Source organism: Bubalus kerabau, chromosome 11 (assembly GCF_029407905.1).
Source record: "Bubalus kerabau isolate K-KA32 ecotype Philippines breed swamp buffalo chromosome 11, PCC_UOA_SB_1v2, whole genome shotgun sequence".
Taxonomy (NCBI): domain Eukaryota; kingdom Metazoa; phylum Chordata; class Mammalia; order Artiodactyla; family Bovidae; genus Bubalus; species Bubalus kerabau.
Window position 1 is genome coordinate 97,589,503 of NC_073634.1, and position 21,838 is coordinate 97,611,340.

At 39.7% G+C, this 21,838-nt stretch overlaps 1 protein-coding gene across 3 annotated transcripts in view; it reads right to left on the bottom strand.

Annotated features, from left to right (window-relative positions):
• Positions 1-21,838, bottom strand: part of DENND1A (DENN domain containing 1A) — a 520,884-nt gene that overhangs the window by 233,888 nt on the left and 265,158 nt on the right. For all 3 annotated transcript variants that reach the window (XM_055541097.1, XM_055541098.1, XM_055541100.1), the window contains exon 9: positions 11,337-11,447. In XM_055541097.1, the coding sequence (XP_055397072.1) occupies positions 11,337-11,447 (111 nt within the window). The remainder of the gene's footprint in view (positions 1-11,336; positions 11,448-21,838) is intronic.

The following is a 21,838-nucleotide window of genomic DNA, read 5'->3' on the forward strand; positions in this document are numbered from 1 at the left end:
TCAAGGCTACGGTTTTTCCAGTGGTCATGTATGGATGTGAGAGTTGGACTGTGAAGAAAGCTGAGCGCCAAAGAATTGATGCTTTTGAACTGTGGTGTTGGAGAAGACTCTTGAGAGTCCCTTGGACTGCAAGGAGATCCAACCAGTCCATTCTAAAGGAGATCAGTCCTGGGTGTTCTTTGGAAGGAATGATGCTAAAGCTGAAACTCCAGTACTTTGGCCACCTCATGTGAAGCACTGACTCATTGGAAAAGACTCTGACGCTGGGAGGGATTGGGGGCAGGAGGAAAAGGGGACAACAGAGGATGAGATGGCTGGATGGCATCACTGACTCGATGGACGTGAGTGTGAGTGAACTCCAGGAGTTGGTGATGGACAGGGAGGCCTGGCGTGTTGCGATTCATGGGGTTGCAAAGAGTCGGACACGACTGAGCGACTGAACTGAACTGAACTGACTTGAATATCACCTCTTGGTGCTCTTTGGTAGAGATCTGATTCTTAAAAGAGTCATACAAAAAAGTTATCAATCCTATAATCTAGTGAAAGTGAAGTGAAGTCGCTCAGTCGTGTCCGACTCTTTGCAACCCCATGGACTGTAGCCTATCAGGCTCCTCCGTCCATGGGATTTTCCAGGCAAGAGTGCTGGAGTGGACTGCCATTAAGGAACATAACAATTTATTTCACAAACTGACTACACCACTAAAATAATACACAAGATACTCTGCCAATGTTCTCAATGCAATGGCTGAAAAGAAACATCACCTCTCTAGATCCATTTATACAGATTTATCTAAAACTACCCTAGTAGACTACATCAGCACCCAACAGTACTGAGAGATTAAATTACTCTTAGCTCTTTCCTGTTCTAGACTGTTGCTGCTAAGTTGCTTCAGTCGTGTCTGACTCTGTGCGACCCCACAGACTCAGAGCTCTTTCAGAAATATGGAAATAATTTTTTAGTGCTAATCTGTACTCACAAATGGAGAAGGAAATGGCAACCCACTCCAGTATTCTTGCTTAGAGAATCCTGTGGACGGAGGAGGCTGGTGAGCTGCTGTCCATAGGGTCGCACAGAGTCGGACACTACTGAAGCGACTTAGCATGCATGCATGCATTGGAGAAGTAAATGGCAGCCCACTCCAGTATTCTTGCCTGGAGAATCCCAGGGATGGCGGAGCCTGGTGCGCTGCTGTCTATGGGGTTGCACAGAGTAGGACACGACTGAAGCAACTTAACAGCAGTAGCAGTACTCAGAAATGCTTTCTAAACAAACTTAATCAGCCTTTATTATATAGTCTCAAGATGAAAAGGACTCTACTGATGCAAAATAATCAAAGAATAAATACTGTCTTAGAGAACTGGTCCTGAATCTGGTTATGTATCAGTAATTTGGGAAACTTTAAAAAAATAGACATTCCACAGTCTCATCTTAGACTTTTTGAATTAGAATGTCTAGAGGTGGTACCCAAGAACTTAAATTTTTATTATTATTTTTAATTTATTTAAATTGGAGAATAATTAGTTTACAACATTGTGATGATTTTAGCCATACATCAACATGAATCAGCCACAGGTATACATTTGTCCCACCCCATCCTGAATCCCCCTCCCACCTCCCTCCTTACCCTATTCCTCTGCAGTTGTCCCAGAGCACTGGCTTTGACTGCCTTGCTTCATGCATCAAACTTGCACTGGTCATCTATTTTCCATATGGTAATGTACATGTTTCAATGCTATTGTCTCAAATCATCCCCTGCTCTCCTTCTCCCTCTGAGTCCAAAAGTTTGTTCTTTACATCTGTGTGTCCTTTGCTGCCCTGCATGTAGGATCACTGGTATCGTCTTTCTAAATTCCATATATATGCGTTAATATATAGTATTTGTCTTTCTTTTCAACTTATTTCACCCTGTATAATAGGCTCCAGGTTCATCCACCTCATTAGAACTGACTCAAATGCATTCCTTTTTGTAGCTGAGAACTTAAATTTTTAATAAGCTGAGTGATTTCTAACACAACTAACTCAGGGATCAGCATTTGGGAATCACTAACAATCTGAATCCTCTGTCTAGTCCAAAACATGTGTTCAATGTGTCAAAACAAGAAGGGCAGGAGAGGAAGGTAAGAACTAGTAGGGAGACCATGACGGGTTGAAGTCACAGCAATATTTAAAGTACTGCAAATTAAACTGTTGTTACTCTATATATTATATAGCTTATACATCCTCTATAACATCAATGTTCTTCATTCTTATAGTCTAACATGAACAAGAGAAAAGGAACTCGCACATAATAAATGAAGAACCTGGTTCAAAAAGCAGCTAAGTGTATTTACATTTAAAGACCAGAGAAAAACCACATAAATAAAACATACCAATCTTTTCTATTTCCTGCCAATGGAAGTTCCTTTCATTTATTTCTAACAGTTTTTAATATTCTCTGAGCCACAATAAAATTTTATGTGATGGAGATTAGAGAGGCTATGCTATTTGAAAGTTTGGCTGCAGAGTCTGTATTTCATGCCACTTCATTACATTTTGTTAAGGATTTCCCTCTTCACCAAAAGGGATTAGTTTTCTTCTCACTTCTTTGAATACTCTTCTTAGGTTGTTAGTGTGAACTAGGTTAATCTCTCTTTTAACATATAAAAGATGAACAAACAAAATGTTCAATTTATTTTATTTTTTTAAATGGAACACTAAATTTAGTCTTAGAATTCTCTGTTTGGTAAGTTTCCAGTTACAAGGTCTTGGCTTCCCTTGAGCACAGTTTGAAACAAAATAATGCAGTTTGTTCTGATGGCTGGAACATGCAGAGTGGAGTATGCAGGCAAAGAGGCTCTGGCTCTGGTCCAGTATTTCAAACCTTCTTAAACTGCCACTCTCATCTAGGCTTCAAGGGCTCCAGATAAGCAAACAGGATTAGTTATTTCTAGCCCAGAAGAGCTAGAAAAGCTTTATACACATCATTTAGGGACATAGCCCACTCTACAAGTCAGGGTAGTCATGACCAGGTAGATCTGATCAGGAAAGAAGTAAAGATGAAGCTAAGATCTGAAAAATTCCCTAGTCCACAAACTGACTCTTCTTAGGTCACAAGACCAGGTGGTGCTAAAACAGTGGATGCTGTGGATGGAAGTGGATAGGACAGGACTGGAGCAAGGTTGGGAAGTTCCCCATCCCTTCACACCAACACTGAAGTGTCTACTAAGGCCACAACTGAGGGTGCTGGGGGGAAAAAGAAATATCACCCACCACTCTCCAGGCCATCAAGTCCTGCCCAAGACACATTTTCTGGGACTAATAGGAAGAAATTGACAGGGAGAGATACTGGGCTTCTTTTTTTTTTCCTTCTCTACATGGTATACTTGGAGAAGGAAACAGCAACCCACTCCAGTATGCTTGCCTAGAAAATTTCATGGACAGGGAGCCTGGTGGGCTATAGTCCATGGGGTCACAGAGTCAGACACGACTGAGTGATTAAATGACATAACATACTATTAGAAAAATAGTCATTCTTTTCATAGTTGTGGGTATCACACAAATAATTAGGTGTGGAGGCTCAATTAATTAGGTAACAGCCTTGCCACCAAATTGTACTTCCTTCCTAAGAACTTGTTTGAAAAAGCATCTCTTAAGTGTGACAGATATTCTTAAGAGCGTGCCTCTGGTTCTTGTGACAGTCCCCACACAAGGGTTCTGATGTTTGTTTGAGAGGTGACACCCAATAAACATAACCTGGTCCTCACAGCAAGCACTCTGAAGGGGCCAAGATTCATCTGTGTAATTCCTGGTTGTTTCTCCCTTTTCTGAAGCCAAAGCCTCCCTTCCCCAGACACAGCATCATAATGACCCACCTGCATATCCTTTTCTTCTATGACTAGGGCATAACCTTGGGCAAGAGAACCCATCTCTCTGAGTGGACAGATCATTCTGTAAAGTGGGGATAATACTGCTCTTCTAGGACTTCTGTTGCAATTAGATGATATTATTTCTATAAAGGCCTTATTTTAGACCTACTTGCTATCCACAAGAGTTACCAAAAAACAATCTCAGTTCAACTCAGATATGAAAATCTGGAAGAAAAATGGGGCCTTTGTGCTAGAAGAAATCTCACTGAAGCATTTACATTAGAGAACAAGATGTAGTTAAATCTTCCCTATTTATCATTTATAAAGGAAAACAATCAATATACACTGCACAAAAAGAACAAAAAGTTAACATTTTTCTTACACAGAATATCACAACATTATTGACCGAGAAAGCCTGAAATGAATATTACCTGACTCTGAACTAAACATGGCTGGGTTTGTCTCTATTGACACACAGTCAGTTTTATGAAACATGGCCCTCTGGGATGTTCAACAGCTTTTATCTTTCAGATGCTTGATGGCTCTGAGAAGCATCAAGCCTACATCTGTATGAAACAAAATTGAGAAAAATGTGGTTTGTCAAGGTATGGCAGGCCACATCTGGATCTGTCAAGAGAGGGTCATCAAAAACTTCAGGCTACAGTATTCTTTGCATTTTCCTTCATCAAAAAGATAATAAAAAGTCAGTATTGAGCAAGTAAAAGGCAACAATTAGAAAGCTTTTAAACTCTAAAATTGAAGAGGTCCAAAGGCTCAGAGAAGGCATTGGCAAACCACTCCAGTTCTCTTGCCTGGAAACTCCCAGGGACGGAGGAGCCTGGTGGGCTGCCGTCTATGGGGTCGCACAGAGTCGGACATGACTGAAGCAACTTAGCAGTAGCAGCAAAGGCTTGGATAAAAGAGATGTCTACTCAGTTACTTATCCCCAGAGAAACAACACAAAACAGATCAGGATGTTGCTGATCCCCTATGAGGTAAAAGAAGACCTTCTCCTTCCCTAAAGAGATATCCACCATCAATTAGTAAAACTTAGAACTCAGTTAAGAATCAACTGTCTGTTTAAAAGTTTTTAAGCCAAAGTAATGTGTTTATAGCCTGAAAAACGAAACAAAAAGTGTTAAAGGCTTATACTACTGACAAATAGCAGCCCGTCTCATGATATCCCTTACCCTTAATCAAAAGTAATCACATTCAACACAATATTTATCTCCTTATTTTTAAAAAGTATTTAATTTAAATTTTTAAACATTAATCTTTGACTTCCCATTATAGATATTAATAATTTATCAAAAACATATACATATATCTTATGCCAGACTGTTCTAGGAGTTTCGCAACTCATTTTATTTGACATGAGGTCATTGGTGACCAAACAGAAGCTGTTTCAGTGGAGGTAGGGGCTAAATCACAACACAAGACAGAGGAGAGAATGAGAGGAGCGGAATTAGACAGTAAACAGAAGTAACTCTCTTGAGGAATTTTATTCTAAAAGGAAGAAAAGAAATGGGATAAAAGGGATGTGTTTAAGGATGTTTTGTTTTGAAGTTTGGGAGACACTATACTATGCTAGTAAGTACTTAAGACTGTACCAGTAAAGAAAAAAAAAAAAAAAAAAAAGATGCAGGAGAGAGAAAGCTCAATGCTGGAGGAATTCCGTAAGGTGACAAGAAGGATGCTGCAGTATTAGCTTTCCTATGAGGCACTCCTTGGTCATCTATCTAAACTGCAATCCCTGCCACACCAGTCGCCATCCACTCTCCTCCTCTGCTTTATTGTACTCCTTGTACTTAGAACTAGCTACTATTCTGCATTTTTAACCCACCTCACTTACTGATCTACTCTACTAGAACATAAGCTTCATATGAGGACAGGGACTTTTGCCTATTTTGTTCACTGCTGTGTCACCAGTACCTATGGCAGTGCCACAAAAGCGATTTGCTGAATGAAGTCTGGTGGACAAGTGGAACGGCTGCCCTAGAGAGAATGGACAGTTCATCCACAACAGAGGTGAATGGAGGACTAGCTACCACAGGTTGACAGGTGTGGAAGGGGCTGGCGCCACTCTCTCCTGAGCACTTTCGTTAGATAAAAATGGAATTTTAGGTAAGAAATATTTTTCCCTTAGAAGTTTAGGCACTGCTTCACTATCTTCTCATTTCTAGAACTGCCACTGCGAAATCTTGTGCAAGTCTGATTCTTAATGTTTATACAATGACTACTTTGTCTCTATCTCTGTATTGTAAAATTTCATGATAAAAATGACTTTTTAACTTTCAAAGAATTCCTGAAGCCAAAACCTCCCTTCCCCTGACACTACATCATAATGACCTATGTGCCTGTCTCTTCTATGACTACCATGTGGCCTTAGGCAAGTTAACCCCTGTCTCTGAGTGAATGGGTCATTCTGTAAAATGGGGATAATATTGCTTTTTAAACTTTTAAAGAATTCTGAAATATATATACACATATAAAAGCACATATACCATATAAGCAACATTTAAAAGAGAAAAGATTAAGACTCCAAAACCCAGCAGCTGTTTAGAGTTGGCCAACTACAGCCCAAAGGCTAAGTTTGGTGTGCTTTCTATTTTTGTAAATACAGCTTCTTAGAAGAGTCACTCTCACTAGTTTACTGACTGTAAACGACAAGGTCGTGCTGTGCGCATGTTAAGTCCCTTCAGCTGTGTCCGACTCTTTGCGACCCCATGGGCTGGAGCCCACTAGTCATCTCTGTACATGGGCTTCTCCAGGCAAAGATACTGGAGTGGGTTGCCATTTCTTCCTCCAGGTGATCTTCCCAACTCAGGGATCGAACCCATGTCTCATGTCTCCTGAACTGGCAGGCGGGTTCTTTACCACTAGCGCTACCTGTGAAGCCCTTGAGTCCAGTAAATGCATCAAAGACCATATTTACTATTGGCCCCTTTAAAAATGTTTGCTGATCCCTAACACAGCTCAAGACAGAAAACAATATTTCTGATGTCACATGTACGCCTCTTCCCAACTGTACTCCTTTCACTCCCTCTGAGGAAACTACTACCTATATTTTGTATTAATCATTCCCCCTCCTTGTATATGCATCCTTAAATAATATGACATTTAGTTTTTCTTACTTGAACTTTATATTAATGAAATCATATTTGATATTCTTCTGTAGCTTGTTTCTTTTACTCAGAATTCTGTATGAGAGGTCCAATCATATTGATAGTGGAGTTCATCTTCACTTACACAGTATTCTACTGTACAACTATGCAACAATTTATGAGTTCTCTGTTGATGGTTATGGGGGCCGGGTTTACAAAACAAAACACTATGCTATGAACACGGCTGCACATGTATCCCACTATTACATGATCAAAAACAGTGTGTAGGTATGTGCACACAGTCCCCCCCACCCCCCACCAATTCTGCCCAAGAGTGGAACTGCTCAGTTTTGGGCATATGCAAATACTTCTGTACCACATACTCTTCAAAGCGTAGTACATGAAATTCTCTAGAACATCTGCAACATAACACTTGGCTTTATCAGACACCTAATTTTTGCAAACCTAGTGTTTTAATCACTGTAGTTTTAATTTGCTTTTCTGCGATTAATGTGGTTGAGCATCTTTCCGTATATTTATTAGCCATTTGTGTTTTTTCTGTGAAATGTTCATTTGTGCTTTTAGCCAATGTTTCTATTGATAGTTTTGTCTTCTGCTTTTTTTTAGTGTAGTTTTTCATATATTTCAGATATTAATCTTTTGTCACTTTTATATATAGCAAATATCTCACCTCAGCTTGTGACTTGTCTTTCCATTCTTTGAATGGTATTTTTTAATGACAAAAATTCACAATTTTAATCTTTCTCTTTATACAATGCATAATTTGAATTATTTAACTGAATCCATTTCTATTCCAAGATCACAGATCTACTCCTATTTTGTCTTCTAACAGTTTTAAAATTTTGCCTTGATCTATTTGGAATTCAGTTTTGCATGTTGTGTAAGACATAAATTATCTTTCCTGTGTGGATAATCAGTTATTGAAAAGTCCATCCTTTCCCCCAGATTTTACAATGCTACCTCTGTGGTATATGAAGAACCCACACACATGTGATCTGTTTCTGCAATTTCTATTCCATTCCACCAATCTATTTGTGTATCCCTACACCATTACTCCCCAGGTGACAGCTAGTGGTAAAAAATCCACCTGCCAGTGCAGGAGATGCAAGAGACTAGGGTTCAGTCCCTGGGTTGGGAAGATCCCCTGGGGAAGGGAATGACAACTCACTCCATTATTCTTGCCTACAAAATCCCATGGACAAAGGAGCCTGTTGGGCTACAGTCCATGGGGTCACAAAGAGTTTGACAAGACTGAGCATGCACGCAGGCACATGCCATTAGTAGCATCTTAATTACCATAGCTTCATATAAAGTCTTGATGTCTGGTAAAGCAAGCTTTGGGCTTCCCTGGTGGCTCAGATGGTAAAGAATCCGCCTGCAATGAGGGAAACCTGGGTTCAACCCCTGAGTTGGGAAGATCCCTTGGAGGAGGGCATGGCAACCCACTCAAGTGGGTTGCCTAGAGATTCTCTTGCCTAGAGAATCCCCATGGACAGAGGAACCTGGTGAGCTACAGTCTATGGGGTCCCAAAGAGTTGGACATGACTGAGCGACTAAGCACAAAGCAAGCTTTACCAACAATTCTTTTTCTTCAAATATGTCTTGGCTCTTTCTTTGGCTTTCCACATTAGTTTCATAATCAGTTTGCCAAGTACTATGTAAAATCCTACTGGGATTTTGAATAGAAATGTATGCAATCTACAATATACATCATTTTGGAGTGAAATGATGCCTTCAATATAATGAGTCTTGCTATTCATGAACATGGTCATGCTTTTTCTCTACTGAAAATTCACATATCAACATATGAATTTCCCCTTGCAATAAGTTAACATTGTGAGTTATAATAATAGATTTTCTAGTATTACCAGGCTTACATTTCTGGAATAAAATCAAGTCAGTTACTATGAATTATATTTGTTATGTATTTGCTACTGTTTAGATTAAGATTTCTACAGTTATGTTAATGAGTAAGATTGGCTGATAAGTTCTCTTTTGTGTGTGTCTCTTCAGGCAGCTGAAAGTCAAAATTATACAAGTGTCACAAGAAAAGCTGGGATGTGTTCTTTCTTTTTTCTTGACTCTTAAGAAGTTTGTCTAAGATTGAAATTACCTGTGATAAAACATACTTGTAAAACCATCTGGGCTGAGTGTCTTGGAAAAAAATTTTTTATATATAGATTAAATTTCTATAAATTAAATGACCTATTCAATTTTTATTAAGAAGAAACAGGAAATTCAATTTTTATATTTCTTCTTAATTCAATTTTGGTAAATTATATTTTTCTGTTCATTTCACCTTAGTTTTTGAATATTGGCATAAAATGAGTAAAGAATTTTCTTAATACCTAAAATTTCTGCTGCATCTGCTCATTTTGCCTGCTAATTTACTCCTTTATTTCATTTTAGTTTTGGGAAGGAGCAGAAATAACTGCCTGTTTAATCCACTACATTTATCTAAACAGTATCACACAAAAGGTACATTCTTACTTATCTCTAAGACTGAGAAATAACAGAACATACTACAAACTGTTGTATGACAATTAAATGAGTTAATAGATGGAAAGGGCTTAGAACAGTGCCTGGCACATACTAAGGGATCAAAAATACTATGATAATATCATAGAGAATTCAATTCCACTGTTATGATGTCCTATTTTTGTTCCACTTAAGTTTAATAGTTCAAAGCAAGAGTAACTTGGTTATGGACTAGACTCTTTCAAGTTTAATAGTTCAAAGCAATAGTAACTGGTTATGGACTAGACTCTTTCAAATGTACTCAATCTATTCAGTCTCATCAGGAAGTAATGATTGGCAATATTCTCATTCTGAAACTCAGTCTGGTGTTCAGGCCCTGAGATTATGAACTACATTTACAGCCCAAAATAAAGTGCAAAACAAAGGAAGAGGTCTATTATGGGCTGTTTTCCCTTGAGGGCAAGGGCCATGCTTCTATCACCTACTAGTGCTATAAGCCTAGCACCCAACAGGCAATTAAAAAATTGTGCATACCTGACAAGCAAACAATACCAAAAAAATAAAATAATAAAATTACAATGGAAGCCATAAGGAAAATTCTAATGGTCTCACTAGTTTGCACTTATTAGGTGCCTTGAATTCATAGGTAAACACATAAGTAAATCAGAGGCCTATGATTCTATCCATAGGTCCTTCAATAGGGAAATTTCTACAACAAGGTCTTTTTACCCTTTCTAACAGTCCATTTCTTTATATAAGTTTTACCTCAAAAAAAAAATACTGTAAACACAATAAATTTTAGTTAACAAACATATGCATTTGGGGGAAGCATAGTGATGTTTGTGATTTACTTTGAAATACATCAAAAAATAAGATGGCTTGAAGAATGGTATGAGGAATGGATAAATATGTGCCAAAGGAAGCATAGTAATCTGTTAAATGGCAGAATCTAGATGGAATTATGCAGGTGTTCACTGCAAACTGATTTCAATTTTTCTATGTTGGAGAATTTTCATAACAGGTACTGGGAAAAATACAAACTCTTATACTTAGCAAATTAAAAACTAACATAAAAAGAATACGAAAAAATTTGTATTATATAGTGAAAGTTATTACAATAAAAAAAGAGTTCATCCCAATTTTTAACCCAAGAACCCTATAAGATAAATGGAAAAAGATATTAACAAAATGCAAATAGGAAAAAAAATGCATGAAAAATATTCAGTTACTTCTAACTAAAAAAATTAAAAATAAATCAAAGCTGCAATGCCATTTTATGCTATTTTGTTAGGAAAATTAAAGCACATGTCCACAAGCACACATACAACTCTGGCAAGGATGCAGTGCAAATGGTACACTCATCCACAACTGGCAGCCTCCACAATAAAAAAGCCTGTTTGGGAAGCAATTTGGCATCCATAAGGCACAGCATCTATCTGTCCTTTGACTTGGTGGTCCCAATTTTTAGAATATGAATTGTATTAGTCAAATGAAGCCAAAAGATGTTCACTGCAGTGTTACCTACTAAAGGATTAAACTATGAACAACCTAAATGGCCCTCAAGAGAAGAAAGATTTAGCAAATGATGACACATCAGTATAATGGAATATGACAGAGACATCTAAAAAATGACAATAATGAAAGCTTATATGGAAATATTTAAAGTGTTCATCACACACAATCAAACAGGAAACTACACCTGATTGTTAAGCTACAAGAATAAATAAAATGTGCATTGACACTGTAAAGGGACATGAATAATTAATAAAAATGACATGTTATTATCTGAGAGGATTGTGGATGATTTCTAAAGTTTTGTTTTATCTTTCTGATACATCTTTCAATTAAAATAAAATGAAACAGCCCATTTCAAGACTGTCTACTCACAGTGCTGAGTTTGCTGCAAATGATGAGTATCCGGCGTTCGTAGAGCATACTGGCATACAGATGTAACATGTTGTTTACATCCACAGCCACAAAATATTCTGTCAGATTTCTCTAGGAGAAAGAAGAAGGGGAGGTTTGTGGCTTATTTTCTTTGTTCTTATTAGAAACAGTATCTAACAGAATCTAATAATCAGAAAGTATACTTCCCTCTTCCCCTGTCCTAGTCTTTCTCCCTGGAAGACCAGATCTCAGTCACATGTAAATCATGAAATGTGAAGTTGGAACAGAATTTAGAGATGAAGTAGTCTGAGCAACCACACCTCTGAATGGTGATTACAGTTTACCACATGAGGTCACATGCAACACTTTCAGTTCTGAAAGGTGAGCAGGACAAGAAGTCTGCAATCTCACAAATGAGGAAATCAAGGCAAGAGAGAGGTACCGAGATCAAAAAACCTAATGACTGGTAAAGACAGGAAGGAAACGGCAATCCACTCTAGGACTATGGCCTGGAAAATCCCATGGACAGAGGAGCATGGTAGGCTACAGCCCATGGGGTCGCAAAGAGTCGGACACAACTGAGTGACTTCACTTCACTTCACAGCTCTAATGCCAGGTCCTAGAACTTTCCCAATGCACCATGCCATATGTGTAAGCAAAAGAAAGTACCCAGGGACCAAAACGCTTCTGGCATAGAGCCTCTTTTTGTCCAACAGGCTCCCCCCGCAAAGGCCGGGCATGCTCCTCTCCAGTCATCACTGCTGGGGTCCCCCATCTCCACAGTTTACATTCTCTAAAACGGCTCAGCTGGAAGTAAAGCAATTTTCAAGATCTACAATTTCCAGGTATTTCACTCAAAAGACGGGAAAAACCATTGAAGACAAGCAGCAGCAAGTTGTGACAACGCAGTGTTTTAAACTAGCTTTTGTCTGTAGCCTGGGCTTCATTCCTTTAATTAGTACTATAGATTGGTACTCTGCAGATTTCAGAAAAAAAAGTAATGTGTTTCATTTCTGCAACCCTTTCTATACCCACCTGACTTTAATAATACACATGAATATGCTAATTTCTTTAGTGTTACGGGTTTTCAATGCCATACAATATAATCCTCTGAAAATGAAGGGGGTTGGAGAGGGAAGGAACACTATTGCCAGGGGTTGCAGTTTATAATGATGAAAGATCCATAACCCATAAATTCAAGTAAACCAGGTGGATTTTATATGCAAAATAGCATAAAGTGCTTTTCAACAATATTATGGGTTGGGAATAAGAATGGGCACTTATCTTATGATTTATGATTGTTTGATTTGAGTACCAGTTTAACTATTGACCTTTGTAAGTAAAGCATGTGTGAATTAACAGGTCCCCATACTGACTACCTACCAAATACCAGGCACTGGACCAGGTACTGTTGGCGGTGTAATTTTAAGCAATCTTCACAAAAATCCAATGAGGTATTATTCTTTCCAACATATAGATAAATTAAGTCTGGGAGAGAGTAGTAACTGGTCGAGTTACTACTGGACCCCAATGCAACACCATAGCCCATATACTTTCTCTTATATTACACTGTCCCTCTTAAATACTTTTAAACATCCACAACATACAATGCTTTACATATATTATTTCACTCATCTTGAAGCCACTCCTTGGACAAATATCTCTTCTGTGTGTGTGTATCCAGACATGTCTGACTCTTTGCGACCCTATGGGCTCTAGCCTGCCAGGCCCCTCTGTCCATGGGATTTCCCAGGCAAGAATACTGGAGTGGGTTGCCATTTCCTCTTCCAGGAGATCTTTCTGATCCAGGGATCAAACCCACATCTTGTGCGGCCCCTGCACTGGGAGGCAGATTCATTACCACTGAGCCACCTGGGAAGTTTTATTATCATCTCTATATACAGATAAGAAGACAGAGGTACAGAGGAGTAACTTGACCAACGTCATACAGTAAGTGGATAAGGCATTGTTCAGTCCTGGGTAGGTTTGTCTCTAAATCTGCGCTTTTTTTCTTTACTGTTGCTGTTGTTCAGTCACTAAGTTGTGTCTGACCCTTTGTGACCCCATAAACTACAGCACACCAGGCTTCTTTGTCCATCACTATCTCCCTGAATTTCCTCAAATTCCATTGTTTTTTTTTTTTCTTTATACACCGCTAAAAATAGTGGATAAAAATCTATATTTGGACAGAACAATGCAGGATCAAAGTATGGCCAAAGAAAAAGTGTTTTTGTTAAAAACTGTTATTCTATTTACTGAGTAATCCTTATGTGCCAGACAACAGGTACTTTACCTATTTTCTCTCTAATCTTCTCAACAACCCTGAGAAAGGCATTATCATCTCCATTTTATAGATGGGAAAACTGAGGCTCAGGAAGGTTAAATAGTCTTCCAAAGGTCACCCAGCTAGAAAGGGCCAAGCTTCCAAACCAAGTTTCCTGAACCCCAAACTCTGGCTCTAACCACCACAGCAATTTGCCTCTTAACAAACTTGAAAAACAAAATAAGCAAGCAAGAAAGCCAGTCGGAATTGGTCAACAAGTGTATCTCTTGCCCAGTGGACTGAGGAGTGCTGAGCTAATGAAGCCAGGGTAGGGTTTGTTCTGAAGAGTGACACGGCAGAGCTATTCTCGCAAACAAAATACAAGGCCCTCAGCTGAGCATTTCAGTCAAAAGCTTAACTGCTGATGAATTACATGCATTTTTCTTTTAGGAGAGGATGGAAGTAAAAAGAAAATAGAAATGAGGAGCTTAAAGAAGGCCAGAAAGCCCATTAGCACTTTTGACAGATCCAAAGATAACTCTGAAGCCACCAAAACGTGGCCTCAAGAGTCTGCCAAGAAGCTTCACGCTGGGTAGAAATATGTTACACAGCTTGCCGTCCAAATAGGGAGACACAGCGTCAGAGACAAATCCTGTGCCTTATTTTGGTGGGAGAAAAAAAAAAATCACAAGGATACTTCTGTGGATGGGAAGGGAACATTTCTGAAATAAAAACACCACTTGGTTGAGGCATAACCCCCAACCCAATCAGGTTCTGAAGGATTCAGGTGCTTGTTCCAAAAACTCTACACAGGTATGTTAAAAATATGTAACATTTAACCAAATTCTCTCTAAACTGTCATGTACTTTTTTTGGTATTTCTCATCCCATCTGTGCTGATTACCAAGATATTTGTGTCTAAACAGAAGCTGTCTTTCTTATCTGCTTCCTCCCTGCCTCTCTCCTTCTGGGACACCACCCGCCTCAGCAGTGGGGAGTGGGTGGGATTGGCCACAGCCCTGGGAACCTCGCTCAGCCCTGGGAGCACCTGTGGGGCAGAGCAGACCTTGGGAACGCCTGGAGGGAGCCCTTGCAGTTCCCATCAAGCCTCATCTCAGAAGAAAACCCCTCAGAGAGAGGGGCCTCCTTCCCCCTGCCTTTAAGCATCTGGTGGCTTAAGCTACAGCAACCCTCAATTTCTCAAACCTGTCATGCTTTTCACACCCCTAGGCCTTTACTTCCATTGCTTCCTCCACCTAGAATGCTTTTCCCTTCCTTAAGGACACCCATTTACTTTTCAAGACCCAGCTCAAATGTCACCTCCTCCTGAAAGGTTTCCTCAACTCCTCATTTTTCAAGCTGCCCTTTGTGCTTCCATGACAATTTGTCCCTATCATATAATCACTCAGTTACAAGTATGTTTTTGCCACCAGACTGACATCCCTTTGGGTGAAATGACGTATTCCATCATCTAGCAGTTTGATGAAAGAGGGAATCAATGAGTGGAGAAAGCCACTGACTGAAGACTACGGCTCATTAGCTCAGGTGTGAGCAGGGAGGTGTAAGAGAAACACGAGGGCTTGGATGGTGTGTTAGGAAGAATGCAACACTTGACTTCAGAAAACCTGGGTCTGAATTGGATGAAGTGATCAATTACTTAGTAATGATGAAGGGCCCACAGGAAAAGAATTGACATTGGAGACTCACAAAACCAGGCAAGGTAGCTTTAAAAGCCATCTGAAGCTACATTATTTAAAATGTAAAGAAATAGGCAGTTTGTTCATCAAGTAACTAAGGCAGGGGGTAAGGAGAACTGTACACAGAGGCAGGTGCACATGTCACAGCTAGACCAATCATATTTCTCGGATAGGTAAGAACACAGTATAGGGAGTGTGCAATAAGAAAAGAAGGCTTCCGTGGCAAGTAGTCCTGTGTCAGGACTGCAGCCAGAACATATTGTGAGCTTGTATTTATAAAATACACAGGTATGCCACTTTCTCCCAGCACTTGGCTTCAGTGGAATTAAGTCTTCAGTCTTCCATTTCTGTCTCCTATAATCAGCTAGTCAACCAATACTGCTGACTCCTACTAAGTGCTTAGTAAACCCTGGGAGCTGTGCCCACAGAGATTAACTAAATATGATCCCCACTTTCCACAAGTGGCACTGGACCCAGAAACCTGGTATGCCAAGAATTGTCAGTTCAGTCACTCAGTCATGTCCGACTCTTTGCAACCCCATGGACTGCAGCATGCCAGGTTTAGAACTCTGATGCTGGCTAAACATGCTCCACAGCTGGCTGAGAAGGGAAGATTCAGCTCTGCCAGATGGATATGGGGTGAAGGCTGGGGAAGACTTGACATAGGAGAAGACACTTGCTCTAAGCCTCCAACAGGGGGTTCACTCAGGGCACGGGGGAGAAGCATGTTCTAGCCAGAGGCAAGAGGGAGAGAGCGGCTCTACGCAGGTCAGTGGAGTGAAGGGCAGGGTGCAGGGCAGGGAATGTGCTGGGGTAGAGAAGCTGGGTTCAGAGCCTATGGGAGCCTAGACTTTCCTCACAGCTAACAGGGAGCTGCGGAAGGATTAGGACATAAGCATATCTGTGCTACATAAGAATCTCCCTAGAGGTCCTGTGGAGGATGTACAGGAGGGGGCAAGCAGCTAACAGGTGCTACTGCTATATTCAGGGAGAGAATGAATAAAACAAGTTATTCAAATAAAAACTTTACATATGGATGTCACAGATCTCTGTAAACTGGAATCCAGGACTTGATAATGGTTAGACTTGAGAGGGGGTTGGAAGGATCTGGGACAAGCCCCTGAATTCCAGATTCCTGTGCTCCACATCTGTCCACTTGCCTGACAAGTTTTTTTTTTTTAAGGGAAAGTCCAGTCTTTTGATGAAGAATCAATTGTCCTTCTAAAGAACCACCAATGCTGTCAAACAAAGTGTACCCCTAGTCTTGGGCCCAGTGTCCTGGGTTATAATGTCATCATGGCTAAGCCAATTATCAATTATCAGGGAATAACCACCTCCTTTATTCCCTGATAATTACTCTTCCATGTGACTCATCTTCTAGAAAAGGAAAACCTTGCTTAGAGGGACTGCTTCCCAGTGTCTATGCTCAAAAGGGCTGAGTTTTCTCAGTGCCAGTATGTTTTTTAGGCTTCAGGAAGAACAGTCCTTTTATATTCATGGAGTTTAAGCATTATTTCAGTTGCATATAGTTATGCGCCTCTGAGCATCCTCCTTTATGTCTAGCGTTTATTATATGGGCCCATTATATAGGGTTAAGAAGCAGGGACACGAAATTGACCACTTCCCAGGCTGAATGGGGCTCAGTTCTGAGGAAGGTCTCTGGTTAACAGAGACAGAGCAGCCTGGAAGTTAGGCTTCAAAAGAGGCATGTGCTGTACAAGTTCCTTAGACTCTCCAGGCTTTTCCTCTCCACAAAGCAACAGCGGCGAAGAACCCTTACAGCTCTCTCTCTGTGGCTCTAAATCCAGACAAAGAAGAGAGGAAGACACCTGGCAGAACACCATTTCCCCCAGGAGAAGCCCCATAATGGCTGCTGCCTGCTAGCTGTCCCTGCTGGTTGCCGTGCCAATCCAGGTGGCTGGGGACTTTAGGCTCACTGTGATCCACGCCCCGGGTGAGGAAGCAGGTGGGGATGGGTGTGGTGATCAGGGGTGGGGAATGGGGGGTGGGTGCAATGAGCCTCAGGATGGAAGGGGATACAGTGGAGCTTAGAGAAAAAGCGTCTTAGGTTCAGTACCTTAGGGAAATGAGATAATCCCCAAACCAAAGAACAGACTCTAAGCTGGGTACTCCTTGGAGCCTTTGAAACAGATGCTAGTCCGCCCCACGGTCTGTCATTTTATTAGTCTTTGTCACTCTCAGCTTCATACACAGTATAGATGATAAAGACTTACTGTACTATGTCTGGAAGAGACAGTACAAGAAGCTGGTTTTGCCCATGGAACTTATTTCCTGAAACAGCTCCTGCTCAGATTATTTTACCATAATGTAAATCTTTAAAATCCTCAATTTTTAAAAAAGAATTTAGGTTACTTTAGTTGTGTAGGATTCTTAAAAAGGAATTATAAATTTGGATTCTAAAATAATCAGTTTGAGAAAGAATCCCACTCACTCACATAAGCAATCAAGTCAGAGAAGTATATTATAGGAAAGAAAGCAGAGTTTACCCAGAGGTCAACTTTATCCCTCTGTGTGAATGGAAAAACCATTAGAATAAACAATTACCTGACAACTCTTAATAGCAACAATGGAATTCTCTATAATCTCAGGACTTGATAATAGGTCTTCTACTACCACCTCAACTTTGTTTATTTTTGAAAGTCACAACGAGTTCATAAATCTTTTCTATATCATGGTGCATCTTTTGACAAAGCGGAGTCTGGCCAATGTTATATGTAACTGTCCATTCTAAATGCTTTCCTCGCATCATTAACCACTTGGAATGACACAGGCCAGATAATTAAGACAGGTTTGTTTAATATTCTAAAAGAAGGTCTATATGATTATCCATTAATCAAAAGTAAACTTCAAAACCTGGCCACTAAAAAAAATCCCTTATACAGCCAGTTTAAAAAGTAATTATTAATACGTATTTGTTTGTGATCTGTGACTTTTTAAAAAATGCAGGTCAACTGTTTAAAATTTATAAAAATTTATGCTCATTTAATTACTGCCTGTATAAAATTCACTCCTACATGTGTTAGCTTGATAGACAGAAAAAACCCTGAAGAGCAATTACATAGTGATAGTTTTTCAGTGAAAAGCAAGAAAATATTTTTACACAGAAACTGAAGAAATAATGAGAATTAACTTCAACAGGGATCTGAAAATGGAAAGAATTAATTTTCTACATTTGCTTTTCATTAACATCTTGCAGACTCACTGGCCCAAAAGCCAAGTGAAAGGAACTGTTATTTTTCCTTCTCCTGAGAGTGACTGCATTGCTCATTCATTCAATCATTTCATAAATGTACACTGAATATCTACTCTGTTCTAGGTACAGTGTTAATAATGGAGATTCACTGCTGAAAAAATACTGACCCCTGTCCATATGGAAGCAGAAACTAAACACATAGTCACACGATTAATTATATAATTTACACTTAGGATGAATGATTTCTTAGGAAGGTACTGGGAGCCATGGAGTGGAGGGCCAGGACCCAGCAGCATCTCGGTGCTAGAATCAGACTGACCCAAATGTGACTGGCTGGGTGGTTAGGGACAAGTTACTTTACATCTCTGGGCTTCGTTTCCTCTGCAGAATAGGGATAACAACCACATTGTAAGGTGGCTGTGAAGATGTCATGATATAACAAATATTAATAGTACCTGATCTGATCCATGGTGGGTGTTCAACCAGTACTACCTCCTTTGTCTCTCATGTTAATCCTTCCCTGAAATCGTCCAAAGAATAGGATTATCTGGTGACAGAATCAAGTTTCATACCCCCATCCTTTTACCCTTTTCTTGTTCTCTTAGTTCAGTATGTTCCTAAGAGGAGATAATCATATAGTATACACAACACCTTCCACATGACAGGCACGAGTGTCCTGGACTCCATTCCTTGCACCATTTCCAGTCAACGGTGGCTGCTAAGAGGCTTTCGTAGCCAAACATACACTCCATGAGAAGTGTTGATCTTCACAGCCAGGAATGTCAGCAAAAACCAAGACAAGACAAGCTCCAAGAAGTAATGCACCTAACCCTCCACAGCGACTCAAGAGAGGTTAAGGCTAGAATTAAAGGAGAGCCAAAGGATGAAGGGAAAGAAAGGATCATCAAAAGCAGTATCTCTGTTGCACCAGGCATTGAACTTGGAACTTTACATGTAATACTTCATTTGTTCCTCCCATTTTGCTTTATTAGATGAGGAGCCTAGAGAATATAAGCATCTCAAAGTCCCCAGAGTGGCAGAGCCCAGTGTTTGGCTGTCTCCAAAACTCATGTTCTTTCCACCAGCAGACTACATCATATTAACAACTCCTTCGTTATTGCTTGTTTCAATTTGCAATGCAGCAATTTAGTCATTTTAAATTAATCCTTGAAAAATCACCAAGAGAGTAAAATGCAAATTTCAACATAGCTAGAGCTCAATAGTGAGTCTATGTCAAAAATCACACAAATTGGTCCTACATAAGTTCAGATTCTCCTTAGAGGAAAAGCTTTCCTTCTTCATTTCATACTTGAAATAGGAAAAACCATTTCTTTTCCTTTTTCCTCATAAATATCAAAAGTCAACTATACGGAGGCAGGGGGGTATAATGGAAACAAAATGTTTTGGTTCCTTACAAACCCGGGTCACTACACCCCATTTGGAAGCAGACCTTGGGCTCTAACCTCAGGCCTGTGAGCCCTGGGTCCCCACATGTAAAATGAGGCTCACATCTACCTCTCACAGAGTAGCTGTAAGGATTTAAATGGAACCATGTATGTTAGGAGGCTGGCAGATTGTTTTTATTATTCCTGCTTAGAAACAAACAAGGCCAGCCTTTTACTGGTTTGCAAAGGAGGATTTAGAGGACAATGGGTCATATGCAGGGAATTGGTTCATTAGTGGCAAAATCAGCAGAGGGAATGCAAATTTTTTTTTTTTAATGGTGGGGGCAGGGGAGGTGGCATACACTGCGGAAAGGAATTGGAGGTGGGGCTAAGAAGAAGATGAAGTTTTTTTTCCTACACTATTTCTAATCTCAGCAATTGTGGTTTTGAAAACTGAGAAATTACCAGGATTTTCAGGTACCTTACAGTTCTTAAGGAATTCACAGTCCTTAAAATTAAAAAATTAAAAGATGAATTTAACTTAGGCAATGATTGCTATTATAACATTATTTATAATAGCAGAACATTAGAAACAATCTAAATGTCTATTAACAGGTGAAGCATAGTTAAAACATGCAGGCATTTCCATGGATTTAACACATGTATTTGCTTTTCTCTCTCCTGATACCATGCAACTATCAGCTCTCAGCCAGGAAAAGTCACAATGATATAATTTTGAAAGGCATAAACCTCAAAGAACAGGAGAAAAGAGAGTAATGGAAGAGAGATGTCAAAATTTTTGGAAGCCAGATGTTATTAAAGAAATGGTTTTTAACCTGGGTCATTCAGCCCCAGTGAACTTTTAGCGATGTCTGGAGACACTCACAGTCGTCACAGCTGGGGATGGTGGTACCATCTTACAATGGATAGAGCTCAGGGATACTGTTGAACACCCTGCAGCATACAAGACAACCCTAAACAACAAAGAATGATCTGGTCCAGGGTATCAAGAGTATCAATCAAGGTTGAGAAACTAGAGAAGACTGAGTTGGCAGCCCAGAAAAGTCTGGGACCAGGGCAGAGGGCAGCAAGTATCCAGCCCAACTCATATCACAGAACTCTAGAAAAGTTCAGGAATTGGAGACATCCAGCACCTCTAAAGGCTAAGGGAAGGGTGCCAATAAAAATAAGAGTATTCAATTCCAAGATTCTCCTCTCCCAGCTCACTCAGCTAGTCAACTAGCCTTTTGGCACCCTTCCTGAGAAATAAATGTTTACTTTCTGGTAACCAGAAAGACTTGGGGACACTAGGTACAGCTGAGCACAGGGGATAAATAATTAAATAAAAACAGGAGAGGTGCTTAAAGTATACATGCTAAATGTTCATATCCTATAAGCTACCACCCCACTCAGCTTCCAGAACACCTGTAATAAAGCTTACACTATTGGCAAGAGAAAACCGACTGGTCCAAAAGGAAAGATTTTGATATGATCATTAATATCTAAATAATAGCCAATTTCAATGTCTTCCCCTCTGTGACCCAACTATTCCATCAAGTAGATGAATATTTAATTTCTAGTTTTATTTCATTGTAATAAAAGACAGTGGCCTGTGAAAATCTGAGTTTTCCTATTTTGAATTCTTCAGTGCAATCTAGCACATAATCAATTTTCATAAATGTTCCAGGTCACATCCCTGGTTTCTGCTCTTTCTATAGGACTTTTCCAGTTTTAGGGGTGTTTCTTCACTGTCTATACCTTATTGACTGCTCAATAATCATCTCCTTTAAATTGCAGAAATTCCTCAAATTTTCTAGTTCATGGTGGCTCCTTCTGCCATTAAGTGGACATTTTTCTCCTTAATTTTATAGTTCTTTTGTCATTTCAATGGAATTTTGAGGGAGATAAAAGGTTAAATTATGGGCTCACAGGGTAGCAAAGTAT